This window comes from Macaca fascicularis, chromosome 19, assembly GCF_037993035.2.
Source record: "Macaca fascicularis isolate 582-1 chromosome 19, T2T-MFA8v1.1".
NCBI classification, from domain to species: Eukaryota; Metazoa; Chordata; class Mammalia; order Primates; family Cercopithecidae; genus Macaca; species Macaca fascicularis.
In genome coordinates this window covers 44,560,887-44,581,923 of record NC_088393.1, presented here as the reverse complement: position 1 = coordinate 44,581,923, position 21,037 = coordinate 44,560,887, and the positions used below count along the sequence as shown (strand labels likewise).

Genomic DNA, 21,037 nt, shown 5'->3' with positions numbered 1-21,037 from the left:
TGTATCTGAAGTAAATTTGTCTCCACCGCCTGCTTCTACTTGTAACAGCCTCATGCCACTTGCCTTCCTGTTTCCTTTCACAGTATATTTTATAAAATAATAACTTTTACTAAATACTACTGTAAATTTAACATGTATTATGACAAATGCATGTAACAGTTCCAAAATAAAGATTTACCTCCCTTTAACATCTGAGAAAACTGAGTTCAGAAAGAATAGTAATTGGCCCAGAAAAATTCTGGACACTCAGATGGTACACAAAGGGAAATTAACAAATCATGGTGCATATACAATGGGGTCCTAAAAACAATAAGAATGATGATGGGAAAATTAGGCTTATAAAATCCTTAGCATAAAACGTCATTCTCAAACCAGTCACACATGGAAAGATAGTCTTAAAATTGTTAACAATGGTTGCCTCTGGAAATAGACCATAAATAAGCTTCTTTCTGAAGAAAATGGTGAATACAGGAATACCAGTGGCACGCCTGGGGAACAGTAAGAAAGTAACTGACAGGGCACAGTGGTTCACACCTGTAATCCCAGCACTTTGGGAGGTCGAGGCAGGCAGATCACCTGAGGTCAGGAGTTCAAGAGCAGCCTGGCCAACATAGCGAAACCCCATCTCTACTAAAAATACAAAAATTAGCTGGGCGTGGTGGTGCGTGCCTGTAATCCCAGCTATTTGGGAGGCTGAGGCAGGAGAATCGCTTGAACCTGGGAGACGGAGGTTGCAGTGAGCCAAGACCATGCCACGGCACTACAGCCTGGGCGACAGAGTGAGCCTCCATCTCAAAAAAGAAAAAAAAAAAAAAAAAAACCTGATAAAAGCAAACATCATTTAAATGTTCTTTATTTTTTTTGCATTACGAAATAGTTTAAATATACAGAAAGACACAGAGAGTAAGAACCGACTCATATACTCACAGTCAGCTTTATCAAATTTTAAGAATTGGCTATACAGTATTTGCTTATTTTTAAAATAAATAAATAATGAAAGATATTTTCATTTGCATCCTTTCCCCAATCTCATTTGTCTTTCTCCCTGCAGGTCATCACTGTTCTGAATCTGATGATTATTTTATTAATTCTTTTAGATTATTTTCATATAGTATTTAGCCATGAAAAATATACATAACACTAATTTGCATGTTTTGAAATTGTACATGTTATACTGTATTATACAAAATACTCTGTAGTTCAATTTCATTAATACTATTTTTGAGATTTACCCATGTTAACAGAAATATCTCTATCCATTTTAGTTTGCATTCTATCTTGTGTTTAACCTAATGGTTAGATTGCTTTCAACTTTTCATTCTCACAAACAGTGCTGCAATGGACCATCATATATATCTCCTTGAAACACGAGGAGAGACTATGTAGAGGTTTAAACGTGGAATTGCTGGGTCAAAGGTTATTCACATCTTCAACTTTACTAGACATTGCCAAATTGTGCTAAATACAACTACTTCCAATAGCACCGTATGAGTGTTCCTATTGCTCCACATCTTTCCAGTAACTGCCACTGTAATGCTTTTGCCAATGTGATGATTTTGAAATAGTTCATTGTGATTTTATTTTGCATTTCCCTTACTACTAGTGAATCCCCTTACTACTAGTAATACCCCCAAATCCAGTCTTTCTCTACTGGTATGAACCATCACCATACGCAGTTTCTACAAATAGAGTCGATAATTTTCTTGCTGCTCTTAAGAATTTATACCTCATAGATAAATTTCAGAACAAACTTGTGAAGCTAAAGGGCAAAAAAAAAAAAAAAAAATACACTGAAACATTTTGGCTGGAATTGCAGTGAATTTTTAATTAGGAAGAATTGCCAACTTTATCTCTGTAGTCTAGGCTATATAATGTTCCTTGATTTATTTTCTTGTTACTCTTCAGTTTTCTGGGTTTAGAAAATCTACTGTTTTATATTTAAGTATTAATTTACATATCTCCACCTCTGGAATTTTACTATGTGAGAATATGGCCTTTGTATTGCTGTCATTTCCTCATACCTAAAACAGTGTATCACAAATAGTAATTACTCAATATTAACAGAATGAATGCCTATATTAATATTTGTATATCTGTCTGTTGTTTTCTTCCCTTAATCCCCTTTTGATTTCAATTTTGCAACCACTGGATAAAAAATTTAAAAACTTTACATTTTTCTATAGTATGGAACCCTTTACATGCCTTCTAAATTACCAGAATTCAACCATACAATTACCTGGGTATGGTGCTTTTTTCTCTTTTTTGAGATGGAGTCCCGCTCTGTTGCCCAGGTTCAGGGGCAGTAGCACGATCTCGGCTCACTGCAACCTTTGTCTCCTGGGTTCAAGCAATTCTCTTGCCTCAGCCTCCTTAGTGGCTGGGATTACAGGTGTGTGCCACCACACTTGGCTGATTTTTGTATTTTTAGTAGAGACAGGGTTTCACCATGTTAGGCAGGATGGTCTCCAACTCCCGACCTCATGATCCACCCACCTCAGCCTCCTAAAGTGCTGGGATTACAGATGTGAGTCACTGCGCCCGGCAAGGGTGTGGTGCCTATTTAAGTGGACCACGTGAATTTCTATGTTTATTGATTTTTTTTTTTTTTTTTGTTAATTGTAACCATTTCTATTCCTTCCTTGATCTAAATATAGGTTCTGCATTCTTCCCAGTGAATTCTATTTTTCTTAATTGGCTTATCCAATTCATTATCTTTAGAAACTTCCTAAGACTGGCTATCAGTGTTGTAGTTCCACTACCTAAGTTTATATCCACTACTAAGCTACAGTACAAAGACTGCCATTTATGTTCTAAAATTTTTAGATTTTCCAAATTCCGAACTGGGGTTTTGCAGGAATGCTTTACTTTGTCCAATAAGGAATCCTGTTTTGATTGTGAGGAGTAAATGATATATGTAGAGTATGTAAGTTAATATATGTAGAGTATGTAAGACAGTGCCTGATGTGTAGTGGGCACTCAGTATATGTTAGCTATTATCCTTTATTGAATATCTGCTATATTTGACAGACTATATGAAATACTTTACATGCAAATTTCTCATTTAATATGCACCAGTCTACAACAGACACTATTTCACTTAATACTAACAACATTTCTACAGTACAGTATCCTGTATTATTCCTATTTTAAGATTTAAAGAAAACCCTGAGGTTTAGATAAGCAAATTGCTCAAAGTCACACAATGCCATAGTAGTGTTGGAGCTATGATTTTCCAGAATCTAAGCTCTTCGTCCTGGGAAGTGCCTAGTGCCCAAAGAAGAAGACTGGAATAAAATAAGGCTGAATGGTGTGTAAGAACCAAATAACAAAAAGCCTCGCAGACAATTTTAAAGGCTGTGAATATTAGTCTAAGAACAATAACAAGCAAAAAAAAAAAAAAAGTTTTAACTGGAGATAGTAATATGTGTTTTCTTTTCTGGTTTTTTTTTTTGAGATGGAGTTTGCTCTTGTTGCCCAGGTTGGAGTGCAATGGTGCCATCTCAGCTCACTGCAACCTCTGCCTCCCGGGTTCAAGTGAAGCTCCTGCCTCAGCCTCCAGAGTAGCTGGGATTACAAGTGTGCACCACCATGCCTGGCTAATTTTGTATTTTTAGTACAGATGGGCTTTCGCCATGTTAGTCTCAAACTCCTGACCTCGGGTGATCCGCCCACCTCGGCCTCCCAAAGTGTTGAGATTACAGGTGTGAGCCACCGTGCCCAGCCCATATGTTGTTTCTTATACTTTGAAAAGAACAGTTAAAGGCTGGGCGTGGTGGCTTATGCCTGTAATCCAGGCACTTTGGGAGGCCGAGACAGACAGATCGCTTGAGATCAGGAGTTCAAGACCAGCCTGGCCAACATGGCAAAACCCCATCTCTACTAAAAAATACAAAAATTAGCCAGGCATGGTGGTGCATGTCTGTAGTCCCAGCTACTGGGGAGGCTGAGGCACAAGAATTGCTTGAACCCTGGAGGTGGAGGCTGGGAGTCAGAGGTTGCAGTGAGCTGAGATCATCCCACTGCACTCCAGCCTGGGCAATAGAGCAAGACATTGTCTCAAAAATAAAAAAAAAAGTTTTAAAAAGAAAGAAAAAAAGATCAGTTTGAGTGCATTGTGGGAAATGGACTTAAAGGTAGCAAAAATAAATACAGGAAGACCTGTTTGAAAGCTATATTAGTAATCAGAGTAAGATGAATCGGACCAAGGTGACAACATTAAAGATAAAAAAGAGTACAAATTCTAGAAACATTTAGGACTCAGGATCTATAGGACTTGGTGATTGACTGGGTTGGGTGGTGACAGTGACTCCCCAATGTGAATTCTCTGGTGATGAGCAAGGTGTGCATGCTGCCTGAAGGTTTTTTTGCATTCCTTACATTCATAGGGTCTCTCTCCAGTATGAATTCTCTGATGTTGGGCAAGGGATCCACAGTAACTAAAAGCCTTTCCACAAACAGTACATTCGTAAGGTTTCTCTCCAGTATGAACTCGCTGATGTTGAGTAAGGGACGAGTCATTGCTAAAAGCCTTCCCACATTCGATACATTCATAGGGTTTCTCTCCAGTATGAACTCTTTGATGCTGAGCAAGGTAGGCAATCTGGCTGAATGCTTTTCTACATTCCTGACACTTATAAGGCTTTTCTCCAGTATGAATTCTCTGATGTTGAGCAAGGTGTGAATTCTGGCTGAAGGCCTTCCCACATTCCTTACATTCATAGGGTCTCTCTCCAGTATGTATTCTCTGATGTACTGTAAGGTATGCACGAAGGCTAAATGCTTTCCCACAGACGTTACATTCATAGGGTTTCTCTCCTGTATGAACTCTCTGGTGTTGAGCAATGGATGATCTGTTGCTAAAAGCTTTCCCACATTCGATACATTCGTAGGGTTTCTCTCCTGTATGAACTCTCTGGTGTTGAGCAAGGTAGGCAAACTGACTGAAGGCTTTTCGACATACCTTACATTCATAAGGTTTTTCTCCAGTATGAACTCGCAGATGTTGAACTAGATGTGCATTCTGACTGAAGGCTTTCCTACATTCCTTACATTCATAGGGTTTTTCTCCAGTGTGAATCCTCTGATGCTGAACAAGATTTGATCTCTGGCTGAAGGCTTTTCCACACTCTATACATTTATAGGGTTTCTCTCCAGTATGAATTCTTTGATGAAGAGTAAGGGATGAACTCTGGCTGAAGACTTTTTCGCAGTCATTACATTTCAAAAGTTTCTTCTCTGCACAGACACTCTTGGGCTTAATAGCCATTAAATTTTTTTTAAAGCTTCTCTTTTGTGTGTCATGTTTATGTACTTTCTCCTCTTTGGGGATTATCCTTTGTGTACAAAGCAGTGGGTTCTGATGAAAACTTCCCCAAGATTTATATTCTTGTTCTCTTTCATCAACAAGGGGTTCTTCATGAGTGATTATCTCTTCCTTGAAACACGCCTTCTGATTCCCTGGTTGCCTTTCAAAATAGCCCTCACATTTCCACTCTTCTTTCAAACTGGAGTATTCAAGGTTATAGCTTGTAAGTGTTTCTATTATCTTCTGGGATTGATGTTCTTCATAAAAGTCCTGCTTTGGGGTTAATTCTTCAGTCTCACATATAGGCTCCCAGCCTGAAAAGTAATAATAAGAAAAAATGTCTCCTCTTTGAGTATCAGAAAGTATATTTAAGAAAGTACATCTGTAAAGTAAAATATGTGAATTAAATAGCAAAACCCACAGGAACATTGGCTTTTGCAGTTCTGAAGTATACAAGAAGAGAAACTGAAAACAGGTCATACAGAAACCTAAGAAGAAATAATTAGAGTTATAAAAGAAAAATCAGTAAATCTCAGGGCAGGAAGAAATTAGAGATGTGGTCAGAGCTGGTTACAATTTTATGCCTGTGTTAATAAAATAGACACTGAAATAGTCTCCACTCTTTTAGCTGCTTCATTCAAGAACATTCATTGAACAAATATTTACCTTTTGCCAGATACTATTCTGATGCTTTTAATATCACAAAACAAAGATCATTACCTTCAAGGATGTTATTTTCTTAGAAGAGACAGAAAATAAGTGATAAATAAGTAAATTTCATTTTATGTTAGAAGATACTAAGTGCTTCAGAGGAAGAAAATCAGGGTAGGGGATGTCATGGGTACTGATGAAATTAGAGCTAGGAATCATTAATAAGTTAACATTTAAGCAAAGATTTGAAGAAAGTGAAGAAGTCAGTCATTCAAGTCTCTGGGGAAAAAGCATTCAGGGAAGAGGTAGCAGCTGGTTCAAAGGCCCAAAAGTAGAAGCATGTCTACTATGTCTGGGGAATATTAAGAAGGCCAGTGTGGCTATAGAGTGAGTAGCAGGATATAAAGTCAGCAGGTAAAAGGTAATGAGATTATTTAAGCTTCACAGGCCTTCGAAGGGAATTTGGCTTTTACTCTGAGAGGGAGAGTGTATTAGTTTGTTTTCACGTTGTTATAAAGACACTACCTGAGACTGGGTAATTTATAAACAAAAGAGGGTTAATCGACTCACAGTTCTGCATGGCTGAGAAGGCCTCGGGAAACTTACAATCATGGCAGAAGGTGAAGGGGAAGCAGGCACCTTCTTTACAAGGTGGCAGGAGAGAAGGAGAGAGAGAGAGAGGGAGAGGGAGAAAGAGAGAGAGGGAGAGGGGGAGAGAGAGAGAGACAGAGAGAGAGACAGAGAGAGCGAGCAGGAGAAACTGCCACTTTGAAACCATCAGGTCTCATGAGAACTTCCTCACTAGCATGAGAACAGCATGGGGTAAACTGCCCCCATCCAATCACTTCCCACCATGTCCCTTCCTCAACACATGGGGATTACAATTCAGGATGAGATTTGGATGGGGACACAGAGTCAAACCGTAACACATGGTAATATAGTTCCATCCAAATCTCATGTTGAAATGTAATCCTCAGTGTTGGAGGTGGGGCCTGGTGGGAGGTGACTGGATCATGGGGGTGGAGTCCTCATGAATGGTTTAGTATCATCCTGTTGGTACGGTCATGATAGTGAGGGAATTCTCATGAGATCTGGTCCTTTAAAAGTGTGTGGCACCTCCCCCCTCTCTCATACGCTCCTGGCTTTTGCCAAGTGATGTGCCTGCTCTCTGTTCACCTTCTGCCATAATTGGAAGCTTCCTGAGACCTCCTCGGAGGAAGATGCCACTATGCTTCCTGTACAGCCTACAGAACTGACAGCTAATTAAACCTCTTTACATAGAAATTACCCAGTCTCAGGTATTATATTTCTTTATAGCAGTGCAAGAACGGCCTAACACAGATGGAGACCCACTGAAATGGTTTGAGTAGAGCAGTAACAGCTGGTTGCTATTCCATGAAGTCAACACAAAATGTGGTATATACATACAATAGATTATTCAGCCTTAAACGAGGAGGAAATTCTGACATATGCTATAATACAGATATAATTTGAGGACATTACAGTAAGTGAAATAAGCCAGTCACAAAAGGACCAATATTGTATGATTCCACTTATATGAGGTACCTAAAGTAGTCCGGCAATATAGCAGACTAGTTTTATAATGACAAATCTTCCTGGTACAAAAAAGCTTATGATTTTGTAGAAATAGAAAAACTTTCTTTGAGCTGCATTACCAAGCTGGCAGGAAACTAAGGTAAACTCTCAAAGATCAAACAGACTCTAGAAGGCACTTTCAAGTAAGTAAGGTGGAACTGAAGCTGGGAGCATCAATTTATCCCTGGTGAGTTTGGTCTTAGGCGCATCTAACTGGAGTTTTAGGAAAAACAAACACAGAGAATGGGAAAGTGACAATATGTGAAGAGATAATAGCTGATAATTACCCAGAGTCCATTAATGGTCAGATAAAAAAAATCACAATAAATCCCAAGTATAGCAGCTGAAATTGACATCTAGATACATCACATTGAAAATGTAGAATAACCAGGGCAAGAAGAAAGTTCTTGAAAGTTGCAAGGAAGAATATATTAAGAAAACTGACTTTTCAAAAGCAAGAACACAAGCCAGAAAAGCATGGAATGGTATCTTTAAAGCACTCATAAAAATAATCTGTTGCCGGGCACAGTGGCTCACGTGTGTAATCCCAGCACTTTGGGAGGCTGAGGTGGGTGGATCACCAGGTCAGGAGTTTGAAACCATCCTGGCCAACATAGTGAAACCCCCATCTCTACTAAAAATACAAAAAATTAGATGGGCATGGTGGCGCGCGCCTGTAATCCCAGCTACTCGGGAGGCTGAGGCAGGAGAATTGCCTGAACCCGGTATGGGGAGGTTGCGGTAAGCCGAGATCATGCCACTGCACTCCAGCCCAGGCGACAGTGCAAGACTCCATCTCAAAAAAATTAAAAAATCTGTCAATCTATGACTGACAAGGAAAGGTTCTTGTATATATGACAGCAAAACTAACATATAAATGAACAAAACAATAACAACAATATAAGTTTATATGAATAGTATATCTCTAAAATATTTATAAGGAAACTACTTCAGGAAAAAGTTCTGGGATAGAATGGTGAACAAGGAAAATGACAAACGTGAAATTTTTTTTTTTTTTTTTTTGAGACAGAACCTTGCTTTGTCACCCAGATTGTAGTGCAGTGCCACGTTCTCAGCTCACTGCAGCCTTGAACTCCTGGGCTCAAGCAATCCTCCCACCTCAGCCTCCCAAGTAACTGGAACTACAGGCACACACCCCCATACCCAGCTAATTTGTGCATTTTGTAGAGACGGGGTTCTACCATGTTGCCCAGGCTGGTCTCAAACTCCTGGACTCAAGTGATCCACCTGCCTTGGCCTCCCAAAGTGCTGGGATTACAGCCATAAGCCACCGCACCTAGCCAAAAGTGGATAAATCTAAACAACACTAAATGTAATAATGGTCTATTATATAACTTCATAAAGCAAAATAATAGTTTATGGCATTGAAGAAAAACAAGGAATAACTGAAATGAGGGTAAGTTAAGACAGTCTAAGGTTCTTGTATTTTTTTTTTTTTGAGATGGAGTTTTGCTCTTGTTGCCCAGGCTGGAGTGCAGTGGCGCCATCTCAGCTCACTGCAACCTCCGCCTCCTGGGTTCAAGTGAATCTCCTGCCTCAGCCTCCGGAGTAGCTGGAACTGCAGGCGCACGCCACCATACCCAGCTAATTTTTGTATTTTTAGTAGAGATGGGGTTTCACCATGTCGGCCACGCTGGTCTCGATTTCTTGACCTCGTGATCCGCCCACCTCAGCCTCCCAAAGTGTTGGGATTACAGGCGTGAGCCACCACACCCAGCCATAAATGTTAGATTTTCTAAGGTAACCAGTACAGAATAGAAATAGATAGTATATCATTCAAATTAGGAGATGGAGAAAAACCAAGAAACAAGAAAAATTTGAAAAGGTACAATTTCTAAAAGAAAGTGAGACAGTGGAAAATAAATCCAAGTCTATTAACAGTACCAAAACATTTAATAAACCACCATCATTTGGTTAAAAGATAAAGGTTATCAGACTGGATTTAAAAAAATGTTTATCCAAATACTGCTTATCAGAGAAACACATGGCAAGGTCAGAGAATAAAGGAGTAGAAAAAAACTACATCAAGTAAATATTAACAAAAGGCAAATAAAGCTATAACAATATTAAGTGAACTTTTTTGCTTAATCAGATAATCACGAGATTTAAAGAGAGTAACAATAACATAAGAAAAAATTCACTAGAAAAAGAAAACATTCTAAAAACATATGACCAAATAAAATACCTTCAAAATACAAAAAATCTGCTGTTACAATTATGAGAAAAAAATTTATGTATTTACCACCAGAGTAGAAGTTTCTTTAACATGTCTCCCAGTAACTGATTGCTCAAAGACATTTTTTTAAAATCCATAAGGACACAGATTTGACCAGCACAGTTAATGAGCTTAATCTAATGAGCATATATCAAACACTGTATTCAATAACCAGAAAATACATATTATATTCAAGGACACATAGAATATTCACCAAAACTAGCCCTAAGAAATAAAGCAAGTCTCAAAATACTTTCAAAAAATGTATATTAAAGAGATCCCATTCTCTAACCATCATGCAATTAAACAAGTACCAAACAAAAGCCTTCAATTTCAGACTTATTTTTAATAATCAGAATTATTATTTCTAAATAATTCTATTTCTAAATTATTTCTAAATAATTCATGGATCAAGAGATCATTGAGAACTAGAAAAATAATGGACAACTTCATCTAATAAGTTTGGAAACTTACATCAAAACTAAAAATATTTAGAAAAAAATACCCTAATTGACTCCAGGAGAAATAGAAAATCTAGAATTTTAGAACATATCAAATTGAATGATTAGTTTAAATTCTTTTAACAATAAAAATTCCAGGCCAAGATGAACAAAGTTCTACCAAACATTCAAAAAACAAATAATTTTTATTTTTCACAAATGTTTCTAAAGAGGAAAAAGAGAATTTACGAGAATAATCAACCTTGATTCTAAAATCCGACAAGAAGGGAAAACTGAAGGCCAAATTCACTAATAAATACAGATGCAAAACACCCAAACAAAACATTGGCAAATAGCAACTAGCAAAAAATGGAAAAGATAAAAAGATGAGTTTATCTTGGGAATGCAATGTTGGTTTAACATTTGAAAATGTCTGTAAATTACCACATTAAGAGGTGAAAAACTAAAACCTGGTAAGAGGTAAAATCACCTACAGATGGAGAAAAACATTTGGTAAAACTCAAAAGCTTTCCACAATGAAACTCTAGCAAACAGGAATGAAAGGGTATGTACCAAAAACTTTTAAAAATCACAATTATCAAAAAACAAAATATTAAAGTATTCTTATTAAGACCAGAAGTGGACAAGAATGCCTGTTATCACTACTTCGATTCATATTATACTGAAGATAAAACAAAGGCAACAGAAAAAGAAATTAAGTTATAAGAATTAAAAATGAAAGCCGGGCACGGTGGCTCAAGCCTGTAATCCCAGCACTTTGGGAGGCTGAGACGGGCGGATCACAAGGTCAGGAGATCGAGACCATCCTGGCTAACACGGTGAAACCCCGTCTCTACTAAAAAATACAAAAAACTAGCCGGGCGAGGTGGCGGGCACCTGTGGTCCCAGCTACTCCGGAGGCTGAGGCAGGAGAATGGCGTAAACCCGGGAGGCGGAGCTTGCAGTGAGCTGAGATCCGGCCACTGCACTCCAGCCTGGGCGACAGAGCCAGACTCAGTCTCAAAAAAAAAAAAAAAAAAAAAAGAATTAAAAATGAAGAAATTGTCATTATTCACAAACATGTCTACTCATACATAAAATCCAAACATATCTAAAAATATTAGTATTAACAGGAGAGATTGGCAAGGTTGCTGGATATAAGATCAATGTATATAAAGTTAACTTCATTTCTATATATGTGCAACAAACAGAAAATATAGGTAACATTTAACACAGCAACGAAACTAGTATGTTTAATGTTTACAATTAATCTAACAGAAGATGTGCATAGCCTTTTTTGGAGAAAATTATAAAACATTGAAAAAAGCAAAAAAACCTAAATAAATGGAGAGCTATACCATGTTAATGAATTTTTTAAATTTCCAGAATTGATTACAGAATAAAATTTGAATCAAAACTTAAAATTGGAATCAAAACTTAACAGCATTGTGTTGTTTTCTGATCAAAATTTACAAGTTGACCCTAAATTTTATATTGATGGCCAAAAGGCAAACAAGAAATTCTAAAGAATTTAAACAAGCTGTAGAGATGTTCCCTAGCAGATAAGTATCCTTCTAATAAACTATTGTTATTAAGATAGTGTGATACTGGTATAAAGAAAAAGAGATCAATGAAATTGAATAAAGTTTAAAGTCACAACCATAAAAAGACTAAAACTTGATATATTAAGAAGTAACATTCAGGAACACAGGCAGAGGGAGCATTTATTTAAAAAATATCTGGGACATTTGGTTTTCCATAAGATACAGAAACTAAATTCTTATTTAAAATAATCCTCAAAAATAAGTTCCAATTGGATTATGGACCTAGATATAAAAGGACAATCTTTAAAAGACTATTTTCGGATATCTATATGAACTCAGAACATAGAAAGTTTCTTAAAGTATCAAAAACATAAGCTACAGGCTGGGTGCGGTGGCTCACGTCTGTAATCCCAGCACTCTGGAAGGCTGCGGCAGGTGGATCACCTGAGATCAGGAGTTTGAGACCAGCCTGGGCAACATGGTGAAAATCCGTCTCTACTAAAAATACAAAAAATTAGCCAGGCGTGGTGGTGGGTGCCTGTAGTTCTAGTTACTGGGAGGCTGAGGCAGGAGAATCACTTGAACCCAGGAGACAGAGGTTGCAGTAAGCCGAGATTGTGCCACTGCACTCCGGCCTGGGCGAGAGAGAGAAACTCTGTCTCAAAAAAAAAAAAAAAAAAAAAAAAAGCTACAAATACACATACACACACACACATACACACAAACACACACAGGACAACTTCCCCCAAAATGAGCACCTTAGGAGAAACGACACATGCAAACTCTTTTTCCTCTTCTCTCGTACCACAAAAATAAACACAGAAGGCTTCTGTGACTGAATGTGAGGATTTCTCTCCACCAACAAGCAAGCAATGAAATCTGCAGTGGGTGTCCTCTACCTCAGCTCTATCTACCTGGAGATAGCATCAGATGTGTCCCCAAGACTGCCTACACTTCTGATGCTCTGTAGAGCTCAAAAATTTGTAAGATGCTGGGCACAGTGGCTCATGCCTATAATCCCAGCACTTTGGAAGGCCGAGGCAGGCAGATCACGTGAGGTCAGGAGTTTGAGACCAGCCTAACACGGAGAAACCCTGTCTCTATTAAAAATACAAAAATAGCTGGGCATGGTGGTGTGTGCCTGTAATCCCAGCTCCTTGGGAGGCTGAGGCAGGAGAATCACTTGAACCTGGGAGGCAGAGGTTGTGGTGAGCCGAGATCACACCACTGCACTCCAGCTTGGGTGACAGAGTGAGACTCCATCTCAAAAAAAAAAAAAAGTTTATAAGACTAGTAAAAGATTTTTTAAAGACTGAGAGGCTTATGAAACTGAGAGGGAATGGGACTTACTAGAAAGGAGATAGGAAAGTGAGAGAAGTGAAATAATTAAAAATAAGAAATGTGGGAGAACATCCTAAATGGCCCCAAATTTTTATAAAGACCTAGAACATCTGAGAAGAATTTGGAAGCCTGAAGAGTGAAGAGGTGATACCTTTGAGTCAAGCTGAGCTGTCACGTGCAAAGATTTTTGCCAATTTCCTCTTCACTAACCTGAGCACAAGCCTTTTGTCAGCTCTCTCTTCACCATCCAGGGTGCTTTTCCTTGTTCCAACAATAATATCACACTTGGTTTGGAAAAGCAAAGTCCTGCAATATATGAAAAAAAAGTAGAATTTGGTCATGCTGTGGATATTCCAGCTCACATTCAATCCTTAGATCATCGGGGAAAAGGGAGTTTACAGTAAGCAAAAAAGAGAAATGTGTAAAGGACATGTATTAGAAGGATAAGGAAGATGAAGCTTCAGGCATAGGCCAAGAATATGTTCACTGCCAAATCCACAAACACTAACCCATTCGTTTGGCATCGGCAGCAGACATTCAGCCAAACTTTGCAGATGTTATCCAAAAATTCACAATAGTGGTAGCAAAGAGCCCCTTTTGAGCAGAAGCTGAATTTTGCAAGAAGATATCCTTACCCAGTGATACTAAGATCCTGTAGTTCTCCAGCATCACATTACTATACAGGTGTCTTTGAGAAGAATCCAGACAATCCCATTCTTCTTGGGAGAAGTCTACAGCCACATCTCTGAAGGTCACCAACTCCTGAAATGAAATAAATGAAAGAACCTTATCTCTTACCGTATTCACCTCATTTCCTCTGCCCTAGGCACACTGGGCCCTCTCTGATATTACATTCTCAAATATGTAACCATGTTACCATATTTGTACTCAGGGCCTTTGTATGTCTCAGATTATTCCAGTATAAAATAGTAATGCTTCAACCCCAATTCCCTAACCCTCCACAGCACTTAATTATTTTAATCATTGCCCGTTCTTCACCCTCCTCAACTAAAATTTAAGCTCCATGAGGGCAGATTATGTTTTGGCTTTGGTCACTGCTTTATCCCCAGGTACAGAATAGAATCTGGCACACCTGAAGTATTCAAATATTGACTAAGTTGAATTAATCAATGAGTGGCTTGAAGAAAATTTCAAGAAGCTAGAAAGGGATCAAAAATAATCCCAGAAAGTGTTCGCTGTATCTCTGACGACTGTACCAAACCAAGCAGAGCAGAGCATCAACTCCATTAAAATTCAAATACTTTAATGCAGAGTTCTCAAAATTTTGTGTAAAGAAATGGGTGTTCTACTCATAATATTGCTTCCGCCTATAGGGGTTAGAGAAAGTTCTTTAAAACTTGACACTGAGCTGGGCTCATGCCTGTAATCCCAGCACTTTGGGAGGGCGAGGTGGGTGGATCACCTGAGGTCAGGAGTTCGCGACCAGCCTGGCCAATATGGTGAAATGCTGTCTCTACTAAAAATACAAAAATTAGCCAGGCGTGGTGGTGCGTGCCTGTAGTCCCAGCTACTCCGGAGGCTGAGGCAGGAGAATCGCTTGAACCCAGGAGGCGGAGGTTGCAGTGAGCCGAGATTGTGCCACTGCACTCCAACCTGGGCAACAGGGCGAGACTCCATCTAAAACAAAACAAAACAAAACGTGCTGCTGTGATGCTGTTGGATTCCAGATTTCTATAATGTGACCACTTGCTGATGAAACAAACATTCATTATATGTGTATGTATTAATTTTTTACAAAATTAAAAGATGTGAACCTGGCAATGCAACTTTTTGCATTTGACACAATTTTGTTACAGTTAAAGAAACCGTCTCTAGGCTGGGTGAGGTGGCTCACACCTGTAATCCCAGCACTCGGGAGACCAAGGCGGGTGGATCACTTGAGGTCAGGAGTTCCAGAACAGCCTGGCCAACATGGTAAAACCCTGTCTCTATTAAAAATACAAAAATTAGCTATATTTTATATATATTTTATATTTTATAGGTGCTATATATTATAGCACCTATAATCCCCAGTACTCGGGAGGCTGAGGCAGGAGAATCACTTGAATCCGGGAGGAAGAGGTTGCGGTGAGCTGAGATTGTGCCACTGCACTCCAGCCTGGGCAACACAGCAAGACTTTGTCTCAAAAACAAAACAAAACAAAACAACTTATACAGAAGCAAAATTCTTCAACTTCAACACTCAGTAACCTTTTTTCTTAATTATAGGAAGTAGGCAAATCTCTCCCTCTCTGCTCCTGTTAACAATGCTTCCTGTTTAAAACTTACATAAATACATATAATAAATGTATAAATATCTATATACGACATACATACTTTCCACTGATTCTTTATAGTCAACAAAAATAATTTCTATGTCAATATAGGAGTTTACATTCTGATCTTAAAATATTTGACCCTAACAAATGATAATACTTGGTTTCAAAATCCATTCACAATTATCATCAAACCAGTCTGAAGCAAAACTACAGTTCCCACTTTTTCCTGTTTTCTTTTTGCCCTTAAAGAAACATGGCTTCCAGCTGAGAGGACGACTTCCCCTAACGCCCTGTCACTGATGAATGTTTTTTTCCCCACATTCCTTGTACCACAGCACTTGAAGGTGAGGCAGGTCACCTCTTCGCTCTTGTTTCCAAAATATTTCCTCCTCCCTAAAAGACATCTAGTTTTAAACCTCATGAAATTAGAATATGTCAATCACAATCCTTCCTTGTGATAGGTATCTACCAATTCCTGATAGATACCAGTTCTCTGTCATTCCTTAAATTCTTCAGCATCTGACTCACTGTCTCTCTCTTCAATGCCATTCCTGTCATTCTTTGGTCACTTTGATATCCACATAAATAATACTCCCTACAACCCGGCCTCTTAGTTCTCTGACCCCTCTCTCCTGGAATAGTCTTATCCTCTACGCTTCTACAGTCATTCATTTCCATGGTCATAACCCAGACCTTGTCAGTACCAGGCAGTACCAAACCCTTCATAATCTCAATTACCCCACTCTGTCTTCCACCTCCTATATCTCAACTGTTGCCCTGTGGTACCCCAAACTAGATAGTTTCTTGACTCCACCAGAAGTCAAATTCTGGAGAAGTACAATTCATTGTTCTTACCACTTTTTCACTGTTCCTCATCCCTGAGTACCCTCACTTCCCAGCACAACCATCTGTTATAATCACCCCCTGCATATGCCCTTGCCTTCCCTGCCCCTCTCTCACTTAACTGTACTCACTTGGTTAAACTGCAGCCATCTTTCTGCTTACTCTGTGCCTGTACCCTGCATAGCTGAACTCTGCTGGAGAAAATCATACCAACCATGCAAATTAGTATCACTTTAAATTCATGATCACTTAACCTCAAGTGGGCCGAAATGCTGCATGATACATTTCCCTAGTCCATTCATCCCTTCACTCTGCTAAATGACCATTTGATACTATCCCCTTTCTCCTCACACCTTCAAGATCTCCTTCCCCATGCTCACTCTCAGCTGACAATCTTACTTTTTCTCTGAGAAAACAAAACCCATTGAAAGATAATTCCCATAAACTCCCACCACATCTACACATCCACCTGCACCTGTGCTTCTACACCCTAACATGCCCTTATTCCTATAACTGAACAACCCACTTTCCTAGAAAAGGCCAAACACTTAGCTCCTCTTACCTACTTAAGCACATTGTTCCAGCAATTCCCTTTTCTCTATTCATCTTCAAATCTCCCTTTCTACTGAATCTTTAGTATCAGCCTGGCAACATATATCCATCTTTCTGAAACTTTGTCAATTATGACTTTCTCCTTCAGTTACCACCCATTTCTCTCCTTCTTTTTTTTTTTTTTTTTTTTTGAGACAGAGTTTTGCTCTTGTTGCCCAGGCTGGAGTGCAATGGCACAATCTCAGTTCATTGCAACCTCCACTTCCGAGGTTCAAGTGATTCTCCTGCCTCAGCCTCCCGAGTAGCTGGGATTACAGGCATGTGCCACCACTCCTGGCTAATTTTTTGTGTTTTTAGTAAAGATGGGGTTTCCGCATGTTGGTCTGACTGGTCTCGAACTCCCTCACCTCAGGTGATCCGCCCGCCTTGGCCTCCCAAAGTGCTGGGATTACAGGAGTGAGCCACCACATCCGGCTCTCTCCTCTTATAGCTAAACTTTTTTTTTTTTTTTTTTTTTGAGACGGAGTCTTGCTCTGTCGCCCAGGCTGGAGTGCAGTGGCCAGATCTCAGCTCACTGCAAGCTCCACCTCCTGGGTTGACGCCATTCTCCTGCCTCAGCCTCCCGAGTAGCTGGGATTACAGGCATGTGCCACCACTCCTGGCTAATTTTTTGTGTTTTTAGTAAAGATGGGGTTTCCGCATGTTGGTCTGACTGGTCTCGAACTCCCTCACCTCAGGTGATCCGCCCGCCTTGGCCTCCCAAAGTGCTGGGATTACAGGAGTGAGCCACCACGTCCGGCTCTCTCCTCTTATAGCTAAACTTTTTTTTTTTTTTTTTTGAGACGGAGTCTTGCTCTGTCGCCCAGGCTGGAGTGCAGTGGCCGGATCTCAGCTCACTGCAAGCTCCACCTCCTGGGTTGACGCCATTCTCCTGCCTTAGCCTCCCGAGTAGCTGGGACTACAGGCGCCCGCCACCTCACCTGGCTAGTTTTTTGTATTTTTTAGTAGAGACGGGGTTTCACCGTGTTAGCCAGGATGGTCTCGATCTCCTGACTTCGTGATCCGCCCGTCTCGGCCTCCCAAAGTGCTGGGATTACAGGCTTGAGCCACCGCGCCCGGCCATAGCTAAACTTTTTGAAAGAGTTGTCTATGCTCTCTGTCATTTCCACCCACCCTCTGCCTATAAATAATGAACTCATACAACTTATGTATTAACAGCATCACTTTGGCTGCTCCACTGAGAACAGACTAAAAGAGAACAAGAGTGGAGGTAGAGAGAGAAGTTAGGAGAGTACCACAGTAACACAGGTGAGAGATGATGGTTCAGAACATAATGGAAGCAGTGGTGATACTAAAAAGTACTCTGGGCTGGATGCCGTGGCTCACGCCTATAATCCCAGTCTTTGGGAGGCCAAGGCAGGTGGATCACAAGGTCAAGAGAGAGAGAGACCATCCTGGCCAACATGGTGAAACCCTGTTGCTACTAAAAATACAAAAATTAGCTGGGCGTCGTGGCGCATGCCTGTACTCAGGAGACTGAGGCAAGAGAATCGCTTGAACCAGGGAGAGGCGAGGGTTGCAGTGAGTCGAGATCATGCCACACTACACTCCAGCCTGGCTGACAGAGCGAGACTCCATCTCAAAAAAAAAGTAATCTGATTCTGGATGTATTTTGAAGTCTCTGATTTCCTGATGGAAGATTTTTAGCTTAATCAGTGGAGCTAGGAAAGTACCTAAGAGTTTCCTAGTTGAGTTCCCTAATTCTATCCTTGTCCCATTCAGTTTATTCTCAGTAGCAGCCAGAGTGATCCTACCAAATGAAAATCAGTTCATGTCACTCATGTTCCAAAACCGCCAGTGGTTCGTTTCACTCCATTTGTAAGATGTTTGCATTTGAGATATCTCTTATGCAACCAAATGAAGATGTTAAGTAGGCAGTCAGGTATACAACTCTAGAGTTCAAGAGAGAGGTCTGGGCTGTGTACAGTTTGGTAGTTGTTGGCATATACATGGTATTTGAGGCTATGAGACAGGATGAGATCACCAAGGTAGTAAGTGTAGATAGAGAACAGGATGAGGGACTAAGCACTGTGACACCCAGTGGTAATGCGTGCTTACTAAAAATTAGAATGAATGAATGTTGTTTGGTTAGAAACTAGAGTGAGGAAGTTGGTCTGTATCCGTATCTGAGGGAACAGTATCCCAGGCAGAGGGAATAGCAAGTGCAAGGCCATGCATTAAGAATGTACTTACTGGCAGCCAGCCACGGTGGCTGACGCCTGTAATCCCAGCACTTTGACAGGCTGAGGCGGGCGGATCACGAGGTCAGGAGAACAAGACCATCCTGGCTAACATGGTGAAACCCCATCTCTCCTAAAAATACAAAAAATTAGCTGGGCATGGTGGCGAGTGCCTGTATTCCCAGCTACTCGGGAGGCTGAGGCAGAAGAATGGTGTGAACCCGGGAGGCGGAGCTTGCAGTGAGCCGAGAACGTGCCACTGCACTCCAGCCTGGGGACAGAGAGAGATTCCGTCTCAAAACAAACAAACAAACAAACAAAAAGAATGTACTCACTGGCCAGGCCAAGTGTGGTAGCTCATGCCTGTAATCCCAGCACTTTGGGAGGCTGAGGCGGGCAGATCACCTGAGGTCTGGAGTTCGAGACCATCCTGGCCAACAAGGTGAAACCCTGTCTCTACTAAAAATACAAAAAATTAGCTGGGTCTGGTGGCACGTGCCTGTAGTCCCAGCTACTCGGGAGGCTGAGGCAGGAGAATTGTTTGAACTCGGGAGGCGGAGGTTGCAGTGAGCCCATATCGCGGCCGCTCCACTCCAGCCTGGTGACAGAGTGAGACTATGTCTCAAAAAAAAAAAAAAAGAATAAGAAAGAATGTACTCACCACATTACAAGGAAGCTAGTGTTGCTGGAACTGAGTGACTGAGTTAAAGACAGGGTGAGAAAAATTAGATGAAGTCAGAGGGACAGTCAGGGACCAGATTATGCAGGGCCCTGCAGGTCAAGACAAGGACTTAAGCATTTATCTTGAATAAGATGGGAATCCAGTGGAGAGTGTTGATAAGTGATATGACTGGTTACCCAGAAACGTTTCAGCAGAAGGAAAATTAGTATCTGCTTGTTCTGAAAAGCAGACAGGTATTCAGGAAATAGAGAAAACACCAACGCACCTGGTACATGGCTTTAAGAAGCCCAACAGCCATTCTTTCTCCCTCCTTGCTCTTCTCTTGGGAAATGGCAGTGGCCTCAGATAACTGAGATGGGGAAAAGAACATGAGAAACTAGACTTTTCTTGCAGCATCCAGAATCACCAGTCTAGACTTTTTAGGATTCTCTTTCCTCCTCTTGCAACCTTCCCTCCAATATAGAGAACATAATGGAGACCTAGGAGTTTGTTTGCATACAATTTAACTCATGCCTAAATCATTTTCCAATTCCTTAGCTTAACACCAGATGTTCTAGGTTTTACAAATACAGACTCAGAGGAATGTAAGCTTTCACATAAAGACACAGAACTAATAAATAAGAGCACCAAGATCAAATAAAAGAGGACCTGACTCCACAATCCTCCTCTCCAATAAATCAGTGATTCTGAAACTTGGTGGCACATTGATATGACTTGAGCCGGCTTTAAAAGCCTCTCGGTGGCACACAGTCTCTCATTCAATGCCCCACATAATCAGAGTCTGAAAAACTACAGTGCCAACCACCGTCTTACCCACGCCACAGTCAGAGGCCATGGGTATGGACTGTCTCACACGGGCACCCTTTCCCATACCGGCAAGGCTCAGACACCAGGGTATCTATCACAAGCGACAGTCTCACAACCCAGTTACAAAGAGGCCGCGGGTATCGGCCCAACAAGGGGCAGCGAACACTCGCCCGCTCCCCCCCCCCCAACTCACAGCCTCACACTCCACGGTGCCACTGACTCCCTCGCACCCAGTCACACAGGACGTGGACAGGCACACGCGGTGACAGCCTCGCACTACGGTACCAACCTCCACTTGCACCGGAGTCACACAGAGGGCCTGGGACGAGCTTCCGGAGAACCACACGCCACTCCTCAGCCCACTCCCTACCTGCAGAACAGAGCTGGGGGAAGAGCCCGTTCCCGCCCCAAAGGCTTGGGGAATCTTCGCTTGGATCACACCCCTACCCTGAGTTGGATGGAACCCAGCCCCTACGGGCCCGGAAAGAAGCGCCTCAGCTGCCTCGGCCCCCGGAGGACAC

General features: G+C 40.8%; 1 protein-coding gene and 1 long non-coding RNA gene across 12 annotated transcripts in view; one reads left to right on the top strand and one right to left on the bottom strand.

The window, feature by feature from the left end:
* Window positions 1–5,286, top strand: part of LOC107128228 (uncharacterized) — a 17,419-nt gene extending 12,133 nt beyond the window's left edge. Inside the window, exon 4 of the long non-coding RNA XR_006694583.2 lies at window positions 5,058–5,286. This is a non-coding gene — a long non-coding RNA (uncharacterized lncRNA). The remainder of the gene's footprint in view (window positions 1–5,057) is intronic.
* On the bottom strand, window positions 1,799–21,037 carry ZNF570 (zinc finger protein 570). Of its 11 annotated transcripts, none has more exons than XM_015441219.4 (5): window positions 20,710–21,037; window positions 19,975–20,058; window positions 13,749–13,875; window positions 13,324–13,419; window positions 1,799–5,619 (listed from the first exon to the last, which is right to left on the bottom strand). In XM_015441219.4, exons 2-5 carry the CDS (start codon window positions 20,005–20,007, stop codon window positions 4,265–4,267), a joined length of 1,611 nt encoding a protein of 536 aa, XP_015296705.1. In that variant the 5' UTR covers window positions 20,008–20,058; window positions 20,710–21,037; the 3' UTR covers window positions 1,799–4,264. The 11 variants fall into 11 exon arrangements, with proteins under 11 accessions (XP_015296705.1, XP_065391547.1, XP_015296704.1 ...); XM_065535475.2 differs by having other exon boundaries at window positions 13,265–13,419; window positions 20,806–21,037; XM_015441218.4 differs by having other exon boundaries at window positions 20,806–21,037.

Excerpts from the sequence above, each read along its gene's own strand:
- ZNF570 (XM_015441219.4), bottom strand. The coding sequence starts at position 20,007 with ATGGCTGTTGGGCTTCTTAAAGCCATGTACCAG. Across the intron at positions 13,876-19,974 it reads TTCTTAAAGCCATGTACCAG|GAGTTGGTGACCTTCAGAGA; the intron begins GTGCGTTGGTGT and ends ATTTCATTTCAG. Across the intron at positions 13,420-13,748 it reads CAGGATCTTAGTATCACTGG|GACTTTGCTTTTCCAAACCA; the intron begins GTAAGGATATCT and ends CATATATTGCAG.